The 20,557-nt window shown below is 46.7% G+C and overlaps 1 protein-coding gene across 1 annotated transcript in view; it reads right to left on the bottom strand.

The window, feature by feature from the left end:
- The window catches only part of LOC147661164 (prolow-density lipoprotein receptor-related protein 1-like), an 887,002-nt gene that overhangs the window by 432,723 nt on the left and 433,722 nt on the right, over nt 1-20,557 (bottom strand). The window contains exon 9 of the mRNA XM_086951270.1: nt 1,724-1,892. Coding sequence (XP_086807396.1) covers nt 1,724-1,892 — 169 coding nt within the window. The remainder of the gene's footprint in view (nt 1-1,723; nt 1,893-20,557) is intronic.

Here is a 20,557-nt window from a genome sequence, read left to right as displayed (position 1 = left end):
TGGGCAGCATCTGGGACCATGTCAAAGTGAAAGTAATCCTATATGCAAACAATGCAAATATAGCGTATCCAGATGTTTAAAAAGATTTGGGACTGTTGTAATAAGCTGACTAGGAGAGAACTAATCTAGAGGGAAACTTTATAATGGCAAATTCTTAACATTAGACAAGCACAACAAAGCTTACGGCCCAGACTAGACCAGTGGCTACAATATGCAAATATGGCAGAAACCGGCAGTGAAATTAGACTACGATTCCAACAGCACTCCAAGAAACCATAGGAATTCCAGCCATCACCGATTTGGGGGATGGTCGTTCTGCAATCTAGGGGCTATACAAAACATTAAGAGCTGACAGTGAACTACAGACATTTCTTAGAAGTGGGAGACTGTCCATCCAGTCCCATTAATGGAGCTGGAAAAGGCAAGCCTGGAATTTAAGACTATAGTCAACACAGCTAGATTTAGACTACAACAGTTCAATTACCTTAACAAAACCCATCTAATCTTAGTCAAATTAAAGGTTAATCCACCTCACACCATCTAATGTTCTAGAGGTCATGAAGTGGAAGCAGGACTCATATGGCAAGCCCTGCACAAAAATAAGAGCCCTCTGGGAAGAAGGACCTAGCTAATTACATACATCAACAAATGGGATAAGGATAACTGCATTCAATTTAAATACATGCACACTAGGTATAGTTTGTTGATGAACGAGCGTGAATATTGGACAAATTGCCACCCTTGCATCTCATTTTAAACCTATAACTACCCATTGGCTTCAACATGTGAGGCCCAGGGTAGATCGCTGGGTGGCAGACAAGAGTGGGCAGTAGTGGAGCTTTCTTTTTTACAAAAACGGGGAGGGCAGTTTCTAAACAAACAGAAGAGGAGGCAGACAGCAGAGCTTTCCCGCAGGCTCCACTACAAGCATATGCAAGCTAATCCAAAAAGTAAAAATATAAGAGTCTATCCTGAATACATGTACATACCAGATAGTAATTAAGCCATATCCATCTATTGCTACATGGTATCTAATCACTTTTGTCCATTTTAGCAGGCAAAGTAATTAGTAAAATGCTCGAATTACAGCAACTGGTAGTTATGGAGCCACATCTATCCCATTTTTTGCTCACTTGCCACTCCAGACAGGGTCCATTCTCATGTAAATCAGTCTTGCTCCTGCACCCAGCTACAAAGTGTCTTGGGCTACTTAGCTTCCCATTTAGAGACAAGTAGCCTCCGACTTTTGCTGGTTTTCCTTTTGGGGCGTGAGCCCAAGACTTATTTACAAGTACGTGGTCCTGGACTAATGGCATAGGTTAGCTAAATAGAATGGAGTAGAATTTGGTCCAGAAGGGTTAGCAGCAGATTAATTCAAGCAGTCCACCCATCACTTTTTTTGGAGTCTTTTCTCAGTTTATCATCACCAACTTCCAGTTTACTTCACATGTCTCAGTCCATGAATCTTCCCCAAAGAGTTCCTGTAAGAAGCATTGTCACTGGTGAGTCAAATTGCAACCAAGTGGTTTGAAACCCATCTATGGATTATCATTTCTCTAAAATGCATAGATTAAATGAGAAATTAACATTTTCCAGATATTACTTCAAGGTATCTGTTTCTTCCTTCTCAACATTACACCCCCAAGCCCCTTTGGCACATTTTAGGACAAACATTTCCTTTAAGGCTTTCATTAATTGTTTTTGCATTTGCCGAGCCATATACCTTTTGGTGGGAAACACAAGAAGCTGTTCAGGTGCAATGTTTTTTTCCAGAATCTTGACGTAGCCGAGCCCATTGCTGAGACCAGCGCATATAACCCGATGCAGACGGCTCGCCCAGAACAGCTGTCCGGTCAACCAGTCCACTGATATGCTGTTTACTCCTCCAACATCTACAAGCAATCAGAGAGACTCCATTTTAATGCACACCACTACTTAGAGTAGTAATGGTCAGGTTTCATCAAACACAAAGGATTAGCAGGGGAACAGCTCAACTGAAAACACCTGTTTGGTAATTAGGCGGGGGGGGGGCATAGTGCTTCATTTCTGCAGGTGGTGCCATCAAAACTCATCATTGGGGACAAGGATTATGTTTTTTTCAATCAGACTTCAACTAAGAAAATAGAGAAAGGTAGACAAGGGAGAAGGGAAAATGGAAGAACATTTTGGCAGAGGATGGAAAAGAACCTGCAAAGAAGTGAAGGCAACCACAAAGCAAATCATTTGTTTTTTTTACCTTATATTTATTGCCAACATTGTTAAATGTTTTAGATATGATTATATGTGCTGGTTTGTTGAAAGACCAATGGTCTATATAGACATTCTTTTTGACTGAAGAAACGAAAATGTGGTTACTGCTAGACATGTACGTGTCTGATACCAACTAGTGTGCATCAGTGCAGCGAATACATTAGAGGTACACCAAGCACTATTATGATTGCGTTCCCGGTTGCTAAATGAATATTGAACCAACTAGCAAAAAAAGAGACCTGCTGACAGTTTCACAGTTCAGTGTTCAGATTTCCAACAGCTCTATGACCAGCATCAAGGGTACATGCGCAGCTTCCTTTAACATACATTGCCCTATAATATATGCCCATATACACACACCTGTATTTCTAGTTGCATTTCAAAAACAAATTAATACAATAGAAGATGAAAGTTTCATTAGCACATGGCAGAGTTATAGCAACAGTGAGATATTCTAGAGGAGGCCGGGCGCCAGCATGCACATTAGCAGAGGACTCACTTCTAACTTGACTGACCCAAACATGGCGCAGCAATGTGGTGGGGAATTACCTTAATAGGTGAAAGAAGATGAGACCCTGGAATACTTCTAACAGGCCTGCATGGGGTGGCGGCCCCAGCAGAGTGGCAGAGGTGGTCCAAGCTGACCGGTGGTTTGGCCCTCGCTTAGACTCTCCACTATCTTCGCAGAGCCTGCCAATCTCTGGCAGGGCCTGCATCTGGGTGATAGCTGGGCCCACCATCCAGCACCCTGCTCATTGGGAGAAGTGTGAAGTGGTGCCATCAAGATCAAGGAAACTGGGTGGTGTTGGGCCAACCCCCTGCACACTCCGCACAGGCCAAGGAGGCGGGATGGGGAGTGCTGCCCTGTGCTCCTCCAAGTAGGAAGGGTGGAGGGTAGCCAACCAACAGTAAGAGGTATAAGGAAGGACACGAGGCAAAGGGGTGGCCACGCGCACCACCAGGTGCGGCTTTCTTGGCGTAGTTAGAGGGGCCCTGGCCATCCTGGAGGTGAGGCATCCATGTGCTTTAGCAACTTAATGCGACAGAGGATCTAATTTGTATCTCTGGAGTCACCAGAATGTATCTCCGCTGACCAACACATCAACCAGACATCAGCAATAGAGATCTATTGCACAGTGGGCTGCACGCACTAATGTTATGCTGCTTAAAAAAGCCTACGCCAACTGTCTCTAGCTACTTCTCACCTGCAGAGACAAGGGCGGGGGGGTCGAGTCCGGCAGGAGAGAAGGCACTCACTAAAGAGGACCTCCTCGGCTCCTTGAGAGACTGCAAAAGGGAGCGGAGGGAAGAGCTCAAATCCAATATGGACGGTTCTCTAGAAGGTCTCCGATCCAATATATACATATCCTTTACTCACCTCTGCTGTGTACTGGCACTTAGAACACCTGATGTAGTCAAATATTTGGGGGCGATAGGTTTATTCACTTCTTGATTGATATGATCTCCAATACTCAGCATGTAGGCCTGTGCCGGTCAACAGACTATACGGTGTAGTGGTAAGTGGTAAAATTAATATACTGATAACGGACACAGATTATGCCTAGGAGGGATTTACACAACTGACAACTCTACTTTTCCCCTTGTATAACTACACTAGCTAGTGGACATATGTATTTTAGGTCCCTGTTTAGGCAGACCTAGTGTTCTGCTCTTCTGGTATTTCACCTCTACTCGCCAAATGGTGAGCATCTAAGTACTGACATGGAATGTGCGTGGAATGCACACAACTAAGCCATCTACTCTTACCTGAAATGCCACTCTGCTTATTGCGCTATTGCAAGAGTCCGATCTGTCATGCTTAGAGGAGACAAAACTTCGATGTCACAGACGAGGACAGATTTTCACAAATGATTACTCTTCCAATGCTTGCGGGCGATGTTTCATCAGGTTAGGGGTCTCGGACATAGGTGATGGAAATAGACCCAGGTGATAGATATGCGCTTGTCTGGGCAGGATGGATGGTAGACATACTTATTGACAGCCTCTATGTCCCCAACAGATCAAACATACCTCCCTCTCTGGGGTAACCATAAAATGGAATGGGATGGGATACCTTGGTTGCTGGGTGGAGATTAATAGCATCCTTGATTTCAATTTAGACCAATCGTTTCCTCCATTTCTCCTGAATGATGCCTCAAATGCTAGAACACTTACAACTGGCTAAACAATTTGGGACTCATGGATATTTGGCGCGCACATAATGCTAGGACTAACACCAAAGCTAGCACAAAACATCACACGCACAGACTACCTGGGCCGCACACACTCGGACCATATCCAGCAATATGCACAATTTGCGTGCATCATGGACAATCGCTCGAGTTCAACTTGTCTATGACAGCAAGCGGCCTTGGAGGACCCACCTTTCTGCTCAACGGTTAGCAAAGCCATAGCGGAGTATTTTGATCTAATGATGCCACCACAGGAATTCCATCACTAGAATGGTTCACATTTAAAGTGACTCTGCGTGAAGATTGCCTAGGCCTACACTATAACATCTGTAAGCTTCTAGACACTGACAATGCCTATCGAGGGGGAGTTGCAATGCTTGGCAAATGCAACAGCGGATGGCCCTGCTGGTGGGTTATGCCTGGCGGAAGCACACGTGAAAACTGCTGCGCTTTTAGAGCGATTATGTTGCCAAAATTATGCTGCCAATTCGGCCAAAACTCATGCTGTAGTGGACAGGGCAGGCTCTCTACTGGCCTGGCTGATCAGTCAGGATCACTCTAGTAGACCCATCAGAGGACTACGCTCAACTGCCGGTTTTCTTCTCTATTCGCAAAGAGAAATTCACAATGAACTAACCCATCACTACACCTTCCTCCATCGTTAACTTAGACGCACCCCCAGATGCAATCACCTCCTTTGTCGCTGCGGTTACATTGCCCAAACTTATGCAGGACCAGAGGCAGGAGTTCGACAAATCAGTTACACCCTTTGAAATACGTGACAAGATGTGGGTGCTAGCGAGGGGTAGAACCCCAGGTCCGAACAGCTTCCCTGCGGAGTTCTATAAAACATACAAAGTTGCTGGTGACCCACCTGCAAGCTCTATATGCTGAAGTATTGGAAACCTCTTGTCTACCAGCTTCGTTAAGCTAAGTGCTCTTGATCTCATTGCCAAAACCTGGTAAAGGCCTGGAAGCCCTAAGTTCCTATAGGCCATTGGCCCTTAACACAGATTATAAAATTCTGGCAAAGATGTTAGCGGATACTCTCCCTTTTGACTCCCAACATTATTACACCCAGATCAAAAGGTTTTGCCCTGCCCCACACCACCTCTTAATCTGCTGCTTTTTTGTGCTCCGAAACAACTGCTTGGCTGCGGGCTGTTCTGTGCTGGATTTGTAACATGCTTGTCTGACTCGCTGGAGTGGCACTTAGCGGACGGTGTTGCCTCACTTTGGTTTTGGAGACCCGTTTATTGGATATGTCTGGCTGCTATACAAGTTACCATTGGATGAAGGCAGGGCCCACATATCTGAACCTATCCACATAGGACAAGGTACATGGCCAGGATAAACCCCCCTCGCTCACCACTGCTTTTCCTTAGCAGTGGGTCCATTAAGAAACTCACCTCAGACCAGGGAGCGGAATGAAGCCTACCATTCGGTGACTGTAGTGATGCGGTATCCTTCTATGCAGATGACCTGCTTATATATTTAAGAGATCACCACTGTTCCTGCAATCATTGTGCACTTGCTTAGCCAATTTGCTGTCCTTTCAGGCCTGCTTGTCAACTGGAATAAATCCTATTTCTTCCCATTCATCTCCACTGGCCCATGACTTACCATACACAAAATTTCACTTCACTAACAACCTAACATTTCATTATTTGGGAGTGCAAATCTACCATTTCCAGAAGAACTCTTTGAAGGAAATTTGGTATGTGTGGTCATGTCACTGAAAGTCCAGATAGCTTTCTGAAAAACGCTTTCCTTGTTGGTGATTGGCTGTGTGGCGTTACTAAAAATAGTTGGCCTCCCTGCTCTCTGTATTGCTTTGCGAACGTGCCCCTACATCTGTATCCTTTCGCTCATTTGAGGTCGTAATAAGGGATTTAATCTGTAACAATTCTAGATGCCCCTTACCACTGACAAAGCTAGATCAACCTACAGATCGGTGGCCCTACTGTATCCCACTTTGAATATAGCAGCACAGATCCAATGAATGCTGCGTTTGCTCTCTGCTTTACAATTGTCATACAGCCACGCTTCTACTAGCCCGAAGCCAGTCTAGCTTATTGCAGCTTTCACCCTTCGCTCGAGCCCCGCTGCCACAGCCCATTTTGTAACAAATTGCCTATCACTACTAGAGATGCAGCCTTTACATCACGCATCAGACATCCTCATGTGCCCCAGCGCACCACGCAGAACAAGGTTTACCACCAGAGGGGAACTAGCCAAATGGGAATCCTACGACACTGGTGGCAGAAGAGACTCCCAGAAGGACAGTTCTTACTCTACGCTGAGTTGCAGTTGGCAAGATAGCACCAACAAACATCCTATGCACCTTACAATGCAGTACGTGCACATCCTAGGACGAGACAAGCACTTGATCAGCTGGCTAGCAGGCTCCCGATGCACATGCAGGATTCACGCCATTATGCAGCAGATGGGAGACAGACCAATGCATCCCAACGAGGACAGGGAATGACAGGCGGTCTTGAAGGACCCGGTCAAAATCCCCTGGGAATTCCAGGCACCGTTTGAGCCAACTGTTTATTATACATAGATCCTCTTTTAAACCTGACCAAATAAACTGGTATTTCAGACGCACGGACACCGTCTGACCCAGTTGTCAGTTGATCTATGCAGACGGCCTGCACATGATGTGGCCTGCCCCTGGTTACACCACTATTGGAAAGACATAACATACTGCACAAACAGGATACTCGTGTCAACAGGGGAGGTATGCATTTTGGGGTTGTATCGCAGGGGCAAGAAAAAAAGTAATTCAATTTTTCGATCTGGAGTTAATATTGGCAAAACGCCTTAATACCTAGATGGGAATCACGCTTTCCAGTTTTATACTGTTGAAGCCTCTCAGTGCTATTGGTAACTGTGCATATATAGCTCTCATCCATCAATATGTCAATACGCTATACAAATGATGCTAATGCTGTGTGTATCATGACTGCCTATGTGCATTGGAATAAACAAAAACAGATTTAAAACAAAAATAGGGTTAAGAAGAGTTTTACAAATACTACCATACTATATTATACAGTACTTATGCCCTACTCTGTTGAAGCCCTTTGCTATACTGGAGGCACTGGCGTAGCCATTGAATCATCACAATTTAGTGAGGACTTTAAATTAAAGTGCAAGTCTGAGGACTATAGTGGGGGTCAGGAATTGAACATTCATGGCTGCATAGCATAAGGAGACCGCTTCAGACCATAAACATGGGTGAAATCATTAACTGGAGACAGTGGACAGCTCCACGTGCTGTTGGTCCAACAGTTAACCATTACGTGCTTTCCTTTTGCATTGTGTCCCAAATTAAGAAATAAGTGCACAAAAAGTCTTATTTAGATAGAATCAACGTGTCTTAGACTGACATATACCAATAGTAAACGAAAGTATTGATTTGGCCAGAAACTAATACTTGAACGAACCCCTTGAGTATTTCACCTAAATACAATATCGGATCTATTGCACGACCATAATAATGTGGAATAATAGAGTCCCAAAATATCGACTAGGTAAGACTATAAAGGTACTTTAAAAAATTTTATTATGTATTTATTAGCATTTTAAATCACTTATACATGGGACAATGCATGGCGCCAAAACATAGTAGCTGGGCATACACATAAAGTGCTCCTTTGAATATGATGTACATAGAATAGGAGTTTGTAAGGTGCCTCTGTATTGGATGCGAACACTCCCATGTGCACATGTCATTATGTGGTGCTAATGAATGGAAAGACCAAATAGAATAAGCTTTAACCACTAAACTCTGCGAGTCTTGGGCATGCAGTTGAGGCCAAGTGTTAAGTGGGGAGGAGTGTCACTTGGGGAGGGGCACCCTCCCCATCAACCTGAAAGGGGTGAACCCATTGCAGGGAAGGAACATTTTTCATGACGAGGAGCATGGAGGGGTAGGGCCGGTGGAGGGGACGGGAAGTGTAGCACCACGACGATGGTTGTAGAATTGAGGAGATGAGGTGCCGCAGCAGAAATGAATGAAGGAACAACCCCAGCAATCAACTGGAAAAAATATAGGATCAATATATTAGTGTACCTAGGGGTTCAGGGCATTCTCATCTGATTTGGCCTCCACCACGATCATTTATTTTTTTCAATCCGGAGGTGTGGCAGGTCCACATTGAACCATACAGGCTTTGTGGAGCATTTCATGCTCAGTCCATATCCCAGAGAGTAAATCTGATAGCCACAACTGCAAGGGTGGAGGGGGTGGAGAGGGTGGAGGATTAGAGGGCCAACTTCTAGCACATGGCTACCCGCTGTTGGGTGAAAATTCGGGTCATTTCAATACATTTTGGGGCGGATTTACCTTCAATAGAATGGTTGGTTAGTCCCAGCAAACAGTGTAGTGCCTCTTTAGTCAGTTGATAACCCAACATCCGAACTAGGAGTGAATATCCCATTCAAGTGGACACTGATAGGGCAGTTCCACACCATCTGAATGAGATCTGCCGCTGCAGCAAAGGATCAAGGGCTGGTATCCAGGGAGCCCGGGTACATTCAGGCTGTTTGGGAGCTAGATCAGCGTGGTGTAGAGAAATAAATTGGTATTTTTGGGTATAGATTTGGAGAAGATAGCCTTTACCATCCCTATGCATTGCGTCCACTGCTTAGTCACATCTAGTGCAGTCTCCCAGTGAAGGGTGGGTGGCTCGTACAAAAAGGAGTGGAGCCTCTCGTGGCAGTCAACATCCTCCAAAATTGCAATGTGCCAGGGCTTTATAATTGTGAAACACTTAACACACCTTGCCTGCACATATTTAGACCTCTCCCCTGTTGTGGCAGAGATACGTATCCCTCTTCAACAGTCCCCGTATGTTAACTGGCGCCTTAACCCTCTACACTTGCAAGACGCAGTATTTAAGGTAGAGATGGAGCAAGATATACAGGCGTTTTTCGTACGCAATGTGGACTCTGTCCCCAGCATAACAACAGTAGTATGGGAGGCGTTCAAAGTTAGTGAGGGGGTGGTGCATCTCCAAAGGGGGTGTATCCTTAAAACACTACGTACTGACCTTGCAACATTAGAAAAGAAACTTAAAGCATTGGAATGTGAACTCCGTGCTAACCCTGACGATCACACGGTTCGAGACAATATACGTACTGCACTAACTAAATACGAAGAACTTGCTGATAGGGAGTGTAAACTGCGTGGTAAACCACACATGGCGAGAATATATGGGGAAAGTGCCCGATCAGGTAAAGCTCTTGCAACCGCGACTCGGCCACTTAGATTTTCCAATTATGTGACAGAAATACATGACTCGCAGGGTATCATGCACAGAAACCTCTCTGAGCAACTCGCTGTGTTTAGAGATTTTTATAGAGACCTGTACTCTTCCAAGAGCGGATTGCTGCTTGACCTAGCAGACTATCTGGAGGATACTGCATTGGACTGGTTGGGAGATGTCCAACAGAAATTCCTTAGTCTTGATTTAGAATTCGATGAGATCACTGATGCTATTATGCAAATGAAGTCCAGACGGGCTCCTGGGTCTGATGGACTGCCAAAAGAGTTTTACAAAATATACGCCTCAATTTTAGCCCCTATTCTGAAGGAAGTATTTTATTCGGCGTTAGAAGAAGGGTGCTTACTCAGAACCATGCGGGAAGCCTTGATCACCTCCTTGATAAAGCCAGGGTAACCCCAATGCACTGCGACTCGTATCGGCCCCGGTCACTGATAAATTGTGATACCAAGATACTTGCTAAGGTCCTAGCGACCAGATTAAAATTGTTGATGCAACGACTCGTACTGCCAGACCAGGCGGGATTCATCCCGAATCAAGCCACGTCGCACAATCTCAGAACTCTGGCTGCAGTCCAGCAGGATATTGACCCACATTGTTCTGCAGTGGCGGTGTTCCTAGACGCTATCAAAGCGTTAGACTCCCTAGAATAGGATTAATTGCTGGGAATACTGAATCGCATGGGAATGCCTACTGCCTTCCTCCAGTGGATACAATTACTGTACTCCCGACCGGTAGCATCAGTGCTGCTAAATAACACTAGATCCACCTCTTTTCCGGTTTCCAGGTGGACACGCCAGGGCTGTCCCTTAACCCCAATTTTATTCGTCCTGGCAATAGCCACTGGCTGCTAAATTGCGTCAGCATCATAATGATAGGGCACTGATATACCCCTCCAGGCAACTACTTATTTCATTATACGCAGACATGATGCTTTGTCAAAAAAATCTGAAGACAATCTTAACCTGGTACTGTGGGAAATCACTAAATTTTGGTTTATCAGGAATACAAATTAACTGGGCCAAGTCTGCAGTTTTTCCACTTAAAGATAAGACACAGCCACATCAGTTCGATTACCCACTAGTTTGGGAATTAGAAGAGCTTCAGTACCTGCGCATACATATTGCAAGAGATAGAGAAGTGTTAATGAGACTTAATTATGGTACCACTATCAACAAGATCACCGACTATTACGAAGTGGCTGTGATTCCCCCTCTCCATGGCGGGAAGAATATCGCTGATAAAGATGGTGTTTCTGCCAAAGTTGTTGTACCAATTCATTAATATTCCATACCACCCGGTCCTTTTGTCTTTACCACACTTAAATCCCAACTCACTAGGCTTATATGGGGAGGAAAGCAAGCGTGTCTTATTCTGCCTACCATGAGGTTGCCCTATCAATTCAATTCAAAAATATCTTTATTTCGGTAAAATTTTACCATAAAAGAAGTTTATAACATACATTTTAAAACTGATTTTGATAGAAAGTTATGCAGTAAAATATAAAATTTATAAAATCAAGCTTTTACACAATCCCAAGTTGCATAGGGATAACCTGTGTGCAGAAAGGTCAGTTACCAGCCCTAAGGCATTTCCTTCTGATGGACCAAAGAGCGCCCAGGTACTTAGCCACTGCAAACACAATGTAGTCGGTCAAATCAGTTTTTAGGACTCTAAAAGCGGCCATGCACTTCACAAAGCCCAGATTCTTACATAGAGGAACAATCCAGTACTTGCGGATCTCTCGGTAGAGAATGTGAAGTTCAGTTTCATCCGAGGTTCTGCATGCTGGGCAGGTACTGCTTGCGTCATCACTCCATTTAGTTGTAAATGATCTGATAGGGAGGGACCCATGTCTCCACTGTAGGTATAATTTCCTAAGTAGAGAAGGGTAAACTTTATCCAGGATCGGTTCAAAATTGTAAATGGCCTTGAAGGACATGAAAGAGGCTGTCAGAGTCCCAAGTTTGCATTGATTGAAAAGCAGGGATAATTTACTGTCACGGTATGTCTTGGCTAACTCTTTTTTGGAAATGAGTTGGCACGTAGGCAAGGGATCAGACCACATTTTAGAAAGTCCCAAACCATCCAATTCCAATTTAATGAAATTGAGCCATTTGATTTTTCCAGCACCCGGGATAGCAAGGACCTCCTGGAGTCCCTGTCTGTAGCTGGCCAATTCTGGAGTTGTCCATAGTCTGCGCCAGAAGGCCAGCGGGCGGAGGGCCAGGTCATCTAGCGGGCATAAGCCTAGATCCATCCTGAGGGGGACAAGGGGAGTGCTAGGTGGTAATCCAACAAGATTTCGGATGAATTTATTTTCCACTTTCAAGAGGTCTGATGTTCCAACGTGGCCCCAAAGTTCAGACCCGTAGATGGCAGCCCCCTTGGCCTGGGATTTGTAGCTCTGCATCGGAGGACCAATGGACCTGATTGTGGATTTATTGTTTGCCAAAAGCTTCATGATGCCCCCCGAATGTTGAGTCAGTTTGAGTAGGACCTTCTCCAGGTGCGTGTTCCAGGTTAGTTTATCATTTAGCATAATGCCCAGATATTCGAAGGTTTTCACTCTCTCAAGCCTGTTGTGTGCAATGCTGGGGCTAAAATGGAATTTCTGTGGGGGATTGAGGACCATGAATTTAGTTTTGATGGCGTTAATTTCCAATCCATGGGCCTCACAGAAATCCACGAAGCCATCAAGGATGTGCTGGATACCCGTTGCCGACTTTGATAACAACAGAGTGTCGTCGGCAAACATGATGGCCGGCACCCTTTCGGCGGCTAGTTTTGGGGCATCAGAATTGGGTACCCCCTCTAAGTGAGAGATAACCCCGTTGACATAAAGGCAAAACAGGGTTGGTGCAAGCACACAACCCTGTCTTACCCCCCTGCCAACGGGGAACCTCTCGGACAGTACACCCATCCTGCCACATCTCACCTGCGCGAAATTAGCGCTGTGGAGGCGGACTAGCATTTTCAACAAGCTTTCAGGAACCCCCAGTTTGGCAAGGACCTCCCACAACTTGGTCCGGGGGACCAGGTCGAACGCCGCCCTCTGGTCCACGAATACAGTATAGAGGCTGCCACCCTCCAACTGCACCGTTTTCCAATAGATGAGGACAAGCCGAAAGACCTGGTCAATGGTAGAGACCTTCTCCCTGAAACCTGCCTGGAAAGGGCTCAGGATATTAAAATCCCTGATCCACTCGTGTAGGTGATTTAACAGTAGCTTTGCAAAGAGTTTTTGGGACACGTCAATCAAGCTTATTGGCCTGTAGTTGGCCGGGAGCAGAGGAGATCCCTTCTTAAAAATTGGGACTATCTCTGCCCCGGGCCAGGTCGGGGGGATTGGCATGCCTTTCAGGATAGAGTTAAATAGCACCCTAAGATAAAGAGCCCATATCTTTGGTTCTTGTTTGTAAAGGTCGCCTGGGAGCCTGTCCAGGCCCGGCGCCTTTCCAGCAGCCAGGGACGTAATTGCCATGGTGATTTCCTCCACGCTAAATCCATCCATGTCGATTACACTGTCGTTGGAGTAGTATGACACTTCTACGGGTTGGGTCGTCACCTGATCCCTACTATGTGATTTGTATAGATTTTTAAAATGTTCCTCCCAGACAGAGGGTGCTATATTGGCCTCTACTGCTACAAGTGGTTCAGCTGAGCCGTGCTTGACTATCTGCCAGAAAGTCCGTGCGTCTCGACATGCAAGGGCAGCTGTCATTTTAGACCAATCCCCCTCATCCCAATATACTTTGGCAGCACGGAGGGCTGATTTATAGGCTAATAGTTTCTCCCTGATTACACTTGTAGTGTCTTGCGCTTTAAGTGATTTCAATAGTGCAGCTTTTTCTGCCCCGCAGGAAGCGTTGAACCAGGTGGCTCTTTTCTGCTTGGACTTATTTGGCCTGGCCACTGGGTTCAGCACCTCTGCGAGGTTAGTGCATAACTCGGAGTGAATGGTACCAAGTTCGATCATTTGTGCCAGCTTATATAAGGGGGGATTGGATACCCCAGGATTACCTGTAGGATCGAATTCAGATTCACTGACTGGGTGGTGCATGCAGCGCTCAACCTTTTCCAAGGCGGGGACGACTAGTGCATAAAGTCTCCCGATGTTACTTTGGTTTTCCAGCAGTTTAGCCCATTTAATTATGCGCCTATTGCTAGATAGTGCAAGGTCCACCTGTAGTGCGGAATTATCGTCAACCTTGTCTATTTGTGGCCCCTGTAGCTCAAATTTTAGTGAAAGCAAATTGTGGTCACTATCGAGTCTGGGAATTACGCCAAAATCTTTCACTTTCCCCCAGTCCCTAGTTGAGACCATTATGTAGTCAATTCGTGACTCATAACCCAATCTATTAAAAGTATATTTAGGCGGGATATCACCTTTAATCCGGCCGTTGCAAGCCCTCAGCGAGTGACTAAGCGTGAGGGACATTATTTGGGTGGCAAGTGGAGTCCAAGCCCTGACCAATGGGTCTGTCAGGGTGGGGATGTTCCACAATTCGTCCTCTTCACTAGATATACCCAACAGGTGCTCGGGAAGCGGTTCATACTGCTGATTAAAGTCTCCACCTACAATTAGTGGGGAGCAGAGATTAAGTGAGTCGAGAAACTGTGCTAAGTCCTCGACTGGTCCCGAGGTCGCTGCAACCCCCACTGGTCTTGAGTATATATTGATCAGCGTTACTTTTCCTCCGCCTGGCCATTCAAGAGAGACACACTGGAAGTCCAAGGAGTTGGTTTCCAAGTGTGTGGCCCTGCAACCCAAGTGGGACCCAACCCAGGTCGAGAGTCCTCCTGATGGTCGGCCCTTTCCTCCCCATTTTGCTTGGGCGTCAAAAGTAGCAAAACCCGGCCGGGAATATTTTTCTCTTGCCCATGTCTCTTGAAAAAGGCATACATCGTACCCTTCAATGAGTTCCCCCCAATCAGGCGTGTCTACTTTGTTGGCTAACCCAGCGACATTCCAGGAGAGAATGGAAATTACTCCCGGAGCCTCTGATGTCTTAATGTCGGCTGGTGGCTGAGAATATTCATGTGCGAGGGGTTTGCCTTGTTGTTCAGGTGGAGGAATGTCCGATAGGACGCTGTTCAGTTGTGGGCTATACAATATGGGAGGGCTATCTTTGTCAATCGTATTGGATTCAGTTTTTGCTAGCTTTGGTGGCGTGGTGTCACGCCTACCTGGCCCTACTCTAAATTTGTGAGCCTCCGACTGGTTTGGTAATGGAGGAGGAGTTAGACCACCCATGTGTACATTTAGTGTAGTGAGAGTTAATGATTGACCCATTGAATGGAATTGACAGCTTATTGGGACGGTATTGAGGGTGTGGTGACTGGCAGATGTGGACGTCAATCCACTTCCTCAAGACACCCGTATCTATTGGAAATCGGTACCCCATTCCACCCGCCAAGTGTATCCGCCCAGTAGTTACTTTGCCCTCCCCATGTACCGTTCCTCTCCGGTATCCTTCTCCAGTCCCCCCCCTGGTTTGAATGGGGATGGGGTGGGTAAAAATAAGTGAGGGGTCTGGCTACTATTGTTGAATTTGTGCTATGGTTAATCCAGGAGTAGATGGCATGCGCAGTATTTGGATCCTCAAAGGAGACAATCACGCAATCGCCACTGCTGGACTTTTGCGTGGTGCCTACCCATGGTACCCTATGCACCATGAGGATTTTACTCCTTAGGTGGTTGGGTATTGGCTTATTGACGTCGAACCAGTGGATCACCTTGTTCTTTAAGGAATCAAAGTTTTCCTGCTGGTTATACGTCAATTCTGTAACCCCTGTCAGCACTACAACATAGGAGCTAACCTCTGGGGGAAGATCTACATAGCCCCTTGAGCGTATGTAGTTAGTACTGGCTCTCTGAGATGGAAGATGGTTAGGATTATGGCCATTTTGCCTCGAATTTAGCTGACCTGTCGAGGATGAAACCTTTTGGCCTGGCGTGGCTGATGGGCGTGGCGGTGGATTTTCAACCGCCGGTTGGTTGTCATCGTTACCCTATTAGTTGGATCATTAGCATTTACCTTACTCCGAGGTTTTGGAATTGGTTTGGCCTTTAAAATAGCAGTGGAGGTGGCAGATGAAGGTACAGTAGGGGAGGGAAGTGGGATAGCATTGATAGGTCCCATGGTCTTAGCCTTCGCGGGGGCCAGCGAGTTAACAGCTGGGATTGCAGGAATGGGTGGTGCTGTGAGGGGCGAAGTTCTGTGCGGGCAGGTGGATTTATTGTTCTGCATGGTAATAGTTGCCAAATTTAAAAAGCTTTTTTCAATTTCCAAGAGCTGTGTTTCTATATGTGTGAATCTCACTTCAAGGGGGGAGAGAAGTTTTTTGAGTGTTTCCCAGACAATTGTCAGAAACTTAACGTCCTTCCCTCTGATGGTACAGAGCGGAGCTCCGGTGATGTCACTTTCTATTGTGAGATCATTATTTTCTTGGATGACTACCAAGTGTGGGGGAATATTTTCTGGGCTTGTTTCAGAGGGGAGAGTGGTGGTCACTGGGGAGGGAACTGAGGGAGCCTGAGGTGGTGCCTTAGTTAGTAGCTGGGCCTTTGCTATTTTGGCCTTTTTCCTTGAATATGCCAAGGTGTTTTTGCGCTTCCTTTTGTTATATAGTCCATTTTGTGGCATGGGGGAATTACCTCCTTTTGGTGGCATTGTGCAGTTGATTATCGCTGTGGGGGATAGGCCTACCTCGGCTTCCTTCTTTTGCTCAGCAGTTTCACCCAGATAAAGTTGTGGGCAGTGGGTGGGTTTTGGTGTAGATCCCCCCCCTGTAATGAAGGTATACTAGCCGTTTGCGGCTGATGGATGTCAACGTGTGTGACGATCAGGGTAGGAGCAGTGCCATGTGGGCGCTCAGGTGTTTTAGCCCACGCAATAGGCCCTAAGGAGGATTTTTTGGCAGCAGTTAGCTCTTCAGACAGTCTTCTGGCAGCTTCTCGTTCTATAGAGACCCTATGCTGCATTTTAGTTATTTCATTGTCAATTGCAGTGTGGGTCCTAGTGATAAAATCGTCTAAGGTGCCATTTTTCAATTTAGATTTGGCCTCTCTGTCTCTAAACTCGCGGGTTGCCATGGTGGGTATACAGGCAATCTACGAGATGTTGGCTGTGGGGGAGAGCGGTAGGATCAAATGGTCCGGCCCAGTCCAGTTTCTACCTGCCTCTAACGGCCTCAAACGGCCCGCTCTTAGCCCGGTCTTCGCCCCGAGCTGCGTCCCGCGCTGCGGGAGTTAGAGGCTATATTATAGGGCCGTAATGGGCAAGGGGCAGGCCAGCAGGGAGAGCGGACCGGATGCTGGTATCCGTGGTCTCGCAGGGACTCCTGGTTGATGGAGTCCCCGCACGCTCGCAGCCCCGCCGAGCCTCTCGCCCTGACTGCCTTGCTGATCCTCCTCCTTGAAGTGTAGTAGCGATACCCCACACTCCTGGGCGAAGCGGCACCCGCGGAGCGGGTGCGGCAAGAAGTGGAGTGAGTCGCCTTGTGCAGGTACGCCTGTGAGTTCGCCTGTGCTACGCCGCCTCCGTAGGTTCAGAAGATCGGTGTCCCAGTGAGGAAAGGTGGTGGAAGCCTTAACAAGCTTCAGCTGGGCAGGGGGCGGGCCAGCAGGGAGAGCGGACCGGATGCTGGTATCCGTGGTCTCGCAGGGACTCCTGGTTGATGGAGTCCCCGCACGCTCGCAGCCCCGCCGAGCCTCTCGCCCTGACTGCCTTGCTGATCCTCCTCCTTGAAGTGTAGTAGCGATACCCCACACACTCCTGGGCGAAGCGGCACCCACGGAGCGGGTGCGGCAAGAAGTGGAGTGAGTCGCCTTGTGCAGGTACGCCTGTGAGTTCGCCTGTGCTACGCCGCCTCCGTAGGTTCAGAAGATCGGTTGCCCTATCACCAGGGAGGGTACGATGTGCCCGATTTTGAATATTATTACTGCATGCAGGCGCACTTTGCGGCGTATTGGTTCCACCCGCCACCCTTTATGCCCCACTTGGCGATTGAGAATGGCTACACTGCCACAACACCCCCCCCTGCGGCTTACGTTTTCACGGTAGTGAAGGAACTGGAGAGAGATCCATCTACGGTAGACTGTACCATTCTTGCGTGGCACAAAATAGCCCCTAAGCTGGAGTTCCCGATGCTGTACTCTCGCAAGATGACCTTGCTACGCAATCCCTTGTTACAAGTTACGTGTGAGGGCATCTGCCGGAAGATGCTTGAAGACCATACTTACTCTTTTTGGGGAGATCTCTACATAGGAGGGCAATTTCGTACTCAGGAGCAGTTTCACTACACGCCCCCCCCCCAACCATAATGGATACATTTCTGTACACCCAACTCCGACAGAGTTTGAGGGCTGCCACCCCTGCATTTCCCAAATAACAATCTGTTTTGGATCTACATGCTTTTACAGGCAGGCCCCACCCTAAACCTTATTTGTGCATACACATACTATGAATGCATCCCTGAGTAGGGCACACCATTGGTTCCTCTAAAGAAGACTCCTTGCATGCCATCTCTCTTCTGTATAAACACACACAAGCTGCAGCCCCATCTCACTCTATTAGAGCCAGGCAAGAATGGGATAAGACCTATACACTCCACTGACAGATGACCAATGGTAGCGCAGCTGCGGACAGACGGTCGCCATCACAGGGAATAACAGATTGAGACTTATTCACTTTACATTTTTACATAGACTATACCATACCCCGGCCAAACTCCATAGATTCCACCTCAAAGATGAGATGCACTAGGTGTGACGGGAAAAGGGAAGACTTCCTGCATCTGGCGTGGAGTTGCCCCCTGCTACCGGCATATTGGACACAGGTGTTTGGTGGTCTTTCGTACATTTTGGAGATTCAGCTGACGCCTTGTATACTGGTGACACTATTGGGTCTGTCCAATGACATCAACAAACCACATAAAAAATTCCTTGCTATGGGGCTACTCCTAGAGAAGCGGGATGTAGCATGCCGATGGGGGAGAGGGCGCGCACCCAAATTCAAGTGCTGGGTACACACAATGTCTACTTGGAAAGGAAATATGAGCTACTATGCAGAGCTATTGCCTACTACATCACGTTCTAAGGACATTTTGGGCCTGCTCACCTCCTACTTGCTTGTGCAGGTAGTGGAGTGCGAGAGAGAGGCAGAAACTACAGACTTGGGGGCATGGGCGAGACTGGGCCGTGAATGCCACCTCGGCCGCATATATAGGACTGACTAGTATAAATATAGTATAATGCGAATGCCAGGGGGAAATGGACACTGTTCTGGAATGTAAACCTATGCTGCTGTAACAGTGGGGATGCAAGATGGGGTTGAGGAGGAAAGTTGTGAGATATCCGTGCTTCTGTAACCTGGTTTATCTGACCTACGTATGGCGCACTGATGTTAATTGCCTGCACTACACAGTGACATGGTTTTTCTATTACGGAATGGACAGATGCTAGAATGCCCGCCAACGTCAATGACACTCGAGGGAAGGGGGGGTAGTTTATGTTCTAGACAGATTGCTGCGGGAAGGTGCCAACCTCTGTAGAATATAATGTACCTTATGATTTGCTGATTTATTATTGCACTGATGTACCACACAATTTATCAATAAAAGTTTTTGAAAACTTAAAAAAAAATGGTGGTACACTCTAAACCCCAGATACTTAGTGTTGTCAAAGCTCCAAGGAAGGGAGATGCAGGGAAGCCTCTGTCACTATTCATCCACAGTCGCCATCAAGAGGGAAGAGATCGTATTTGTCCCAGTTCACCTAAAGACCAGAGGCTCAACCAAAGTTACACAGTAGACCAATTAGATGATGAATGCTGCCCTAATCCCCGCAAAGGTAGACCAGCACGTCATCAGCATACAGTGAGACCATATGCCACTAGTCTTCAAACCGGATAACCCACTCTGGAGGCCCTGGCTTGTAATGCACACATCAGGGGTTTCATTGCCAGAGCAAAGATGTACCATGTTCAATATGTAGTGGCTCGGATATAACATACAGTCTTCACCCTCACCACTGGTGAGTTTTAAAGCAATGAAACCCAGGTCAAGAATGTTGGCCCTATCCAGTTGATGCAGGACTTCACTCAAGGAGGCCCACCCCAGTGTATCAGAAGCCTTCTTTATGTCGAGGGCCACTACCAAAGAGCAATTGGTCCATGATCGCAAAAAGGCAGAGTAGATCCAAAAGCATGTTTCTACTGGGATTAAAGCCATTCTGATCCAAGTCTATCAGGTGTGTTGCACTGGTTATTAATCTATTAGCCAAAGTTTTCCCAAGGATCTTCTAGTCTGTGTTCAAAATGGACAATGGGCATTAAGATCCCAACCACAAGAGGGAATTCGTAATGCTAGTCTGTGGAAGGAGTAGGTATCAGCAGTAAAAAACAATTTAGTCAATGCCAGGACATAACACTTAAGAGTGCATGTGCTGCCTTTTAGTTACATCGCGCCCTGCCCTTTGAGTCACTTAGTGAGTACCTTAGGGGGTGACTTGCAATAAAAGGGGAGTGCAAAGCTTGGCGAGTAGTTTTAAATGCCAAGTCTAGGTAGCAGTAAACTGCACACAAGCACTGAAATGGCAGAGGCCTGAGACAGGTTTGAAAGGCTGTGTGTGGCACAACCAGTGCGGCAGGCCCACTAGTAACATTTAGATTACAGGCCCTGGGTACATGGTATGCCACTTTACAAGAGACTTGAGTAAACTACATGCGCCAATCAGGTATACACCAATATCACCATGTTTTAGGGGAGAAGCACATGCACTTTAGCACTGGTAAAGTGCTCAGTCATAAGGCCAAC

The sequence above is a fragment of the Lissotriton vulgaris genome, unplaced genomic scaffold (assembly GCF_964263255.1).
Source record: "Lissotriton vulgaris unplaced genomic scaffold, aLisVul1.2 SCAFFOLD_746, whole genome shotgun sequence".
Classification (NCBI taxonomy): domain Eukaryota; kingdom Metazoa; phylum Chordata; class Amphibia; order Caudata; family Salamandridae; genus Lissotriton; species Lissotriton vulgaris.
The sequence above is the reverse complement of the archived record's forward strand: the minus strand, read 5'-3'. Positions and strand labels throughout refer to the sequence as shown.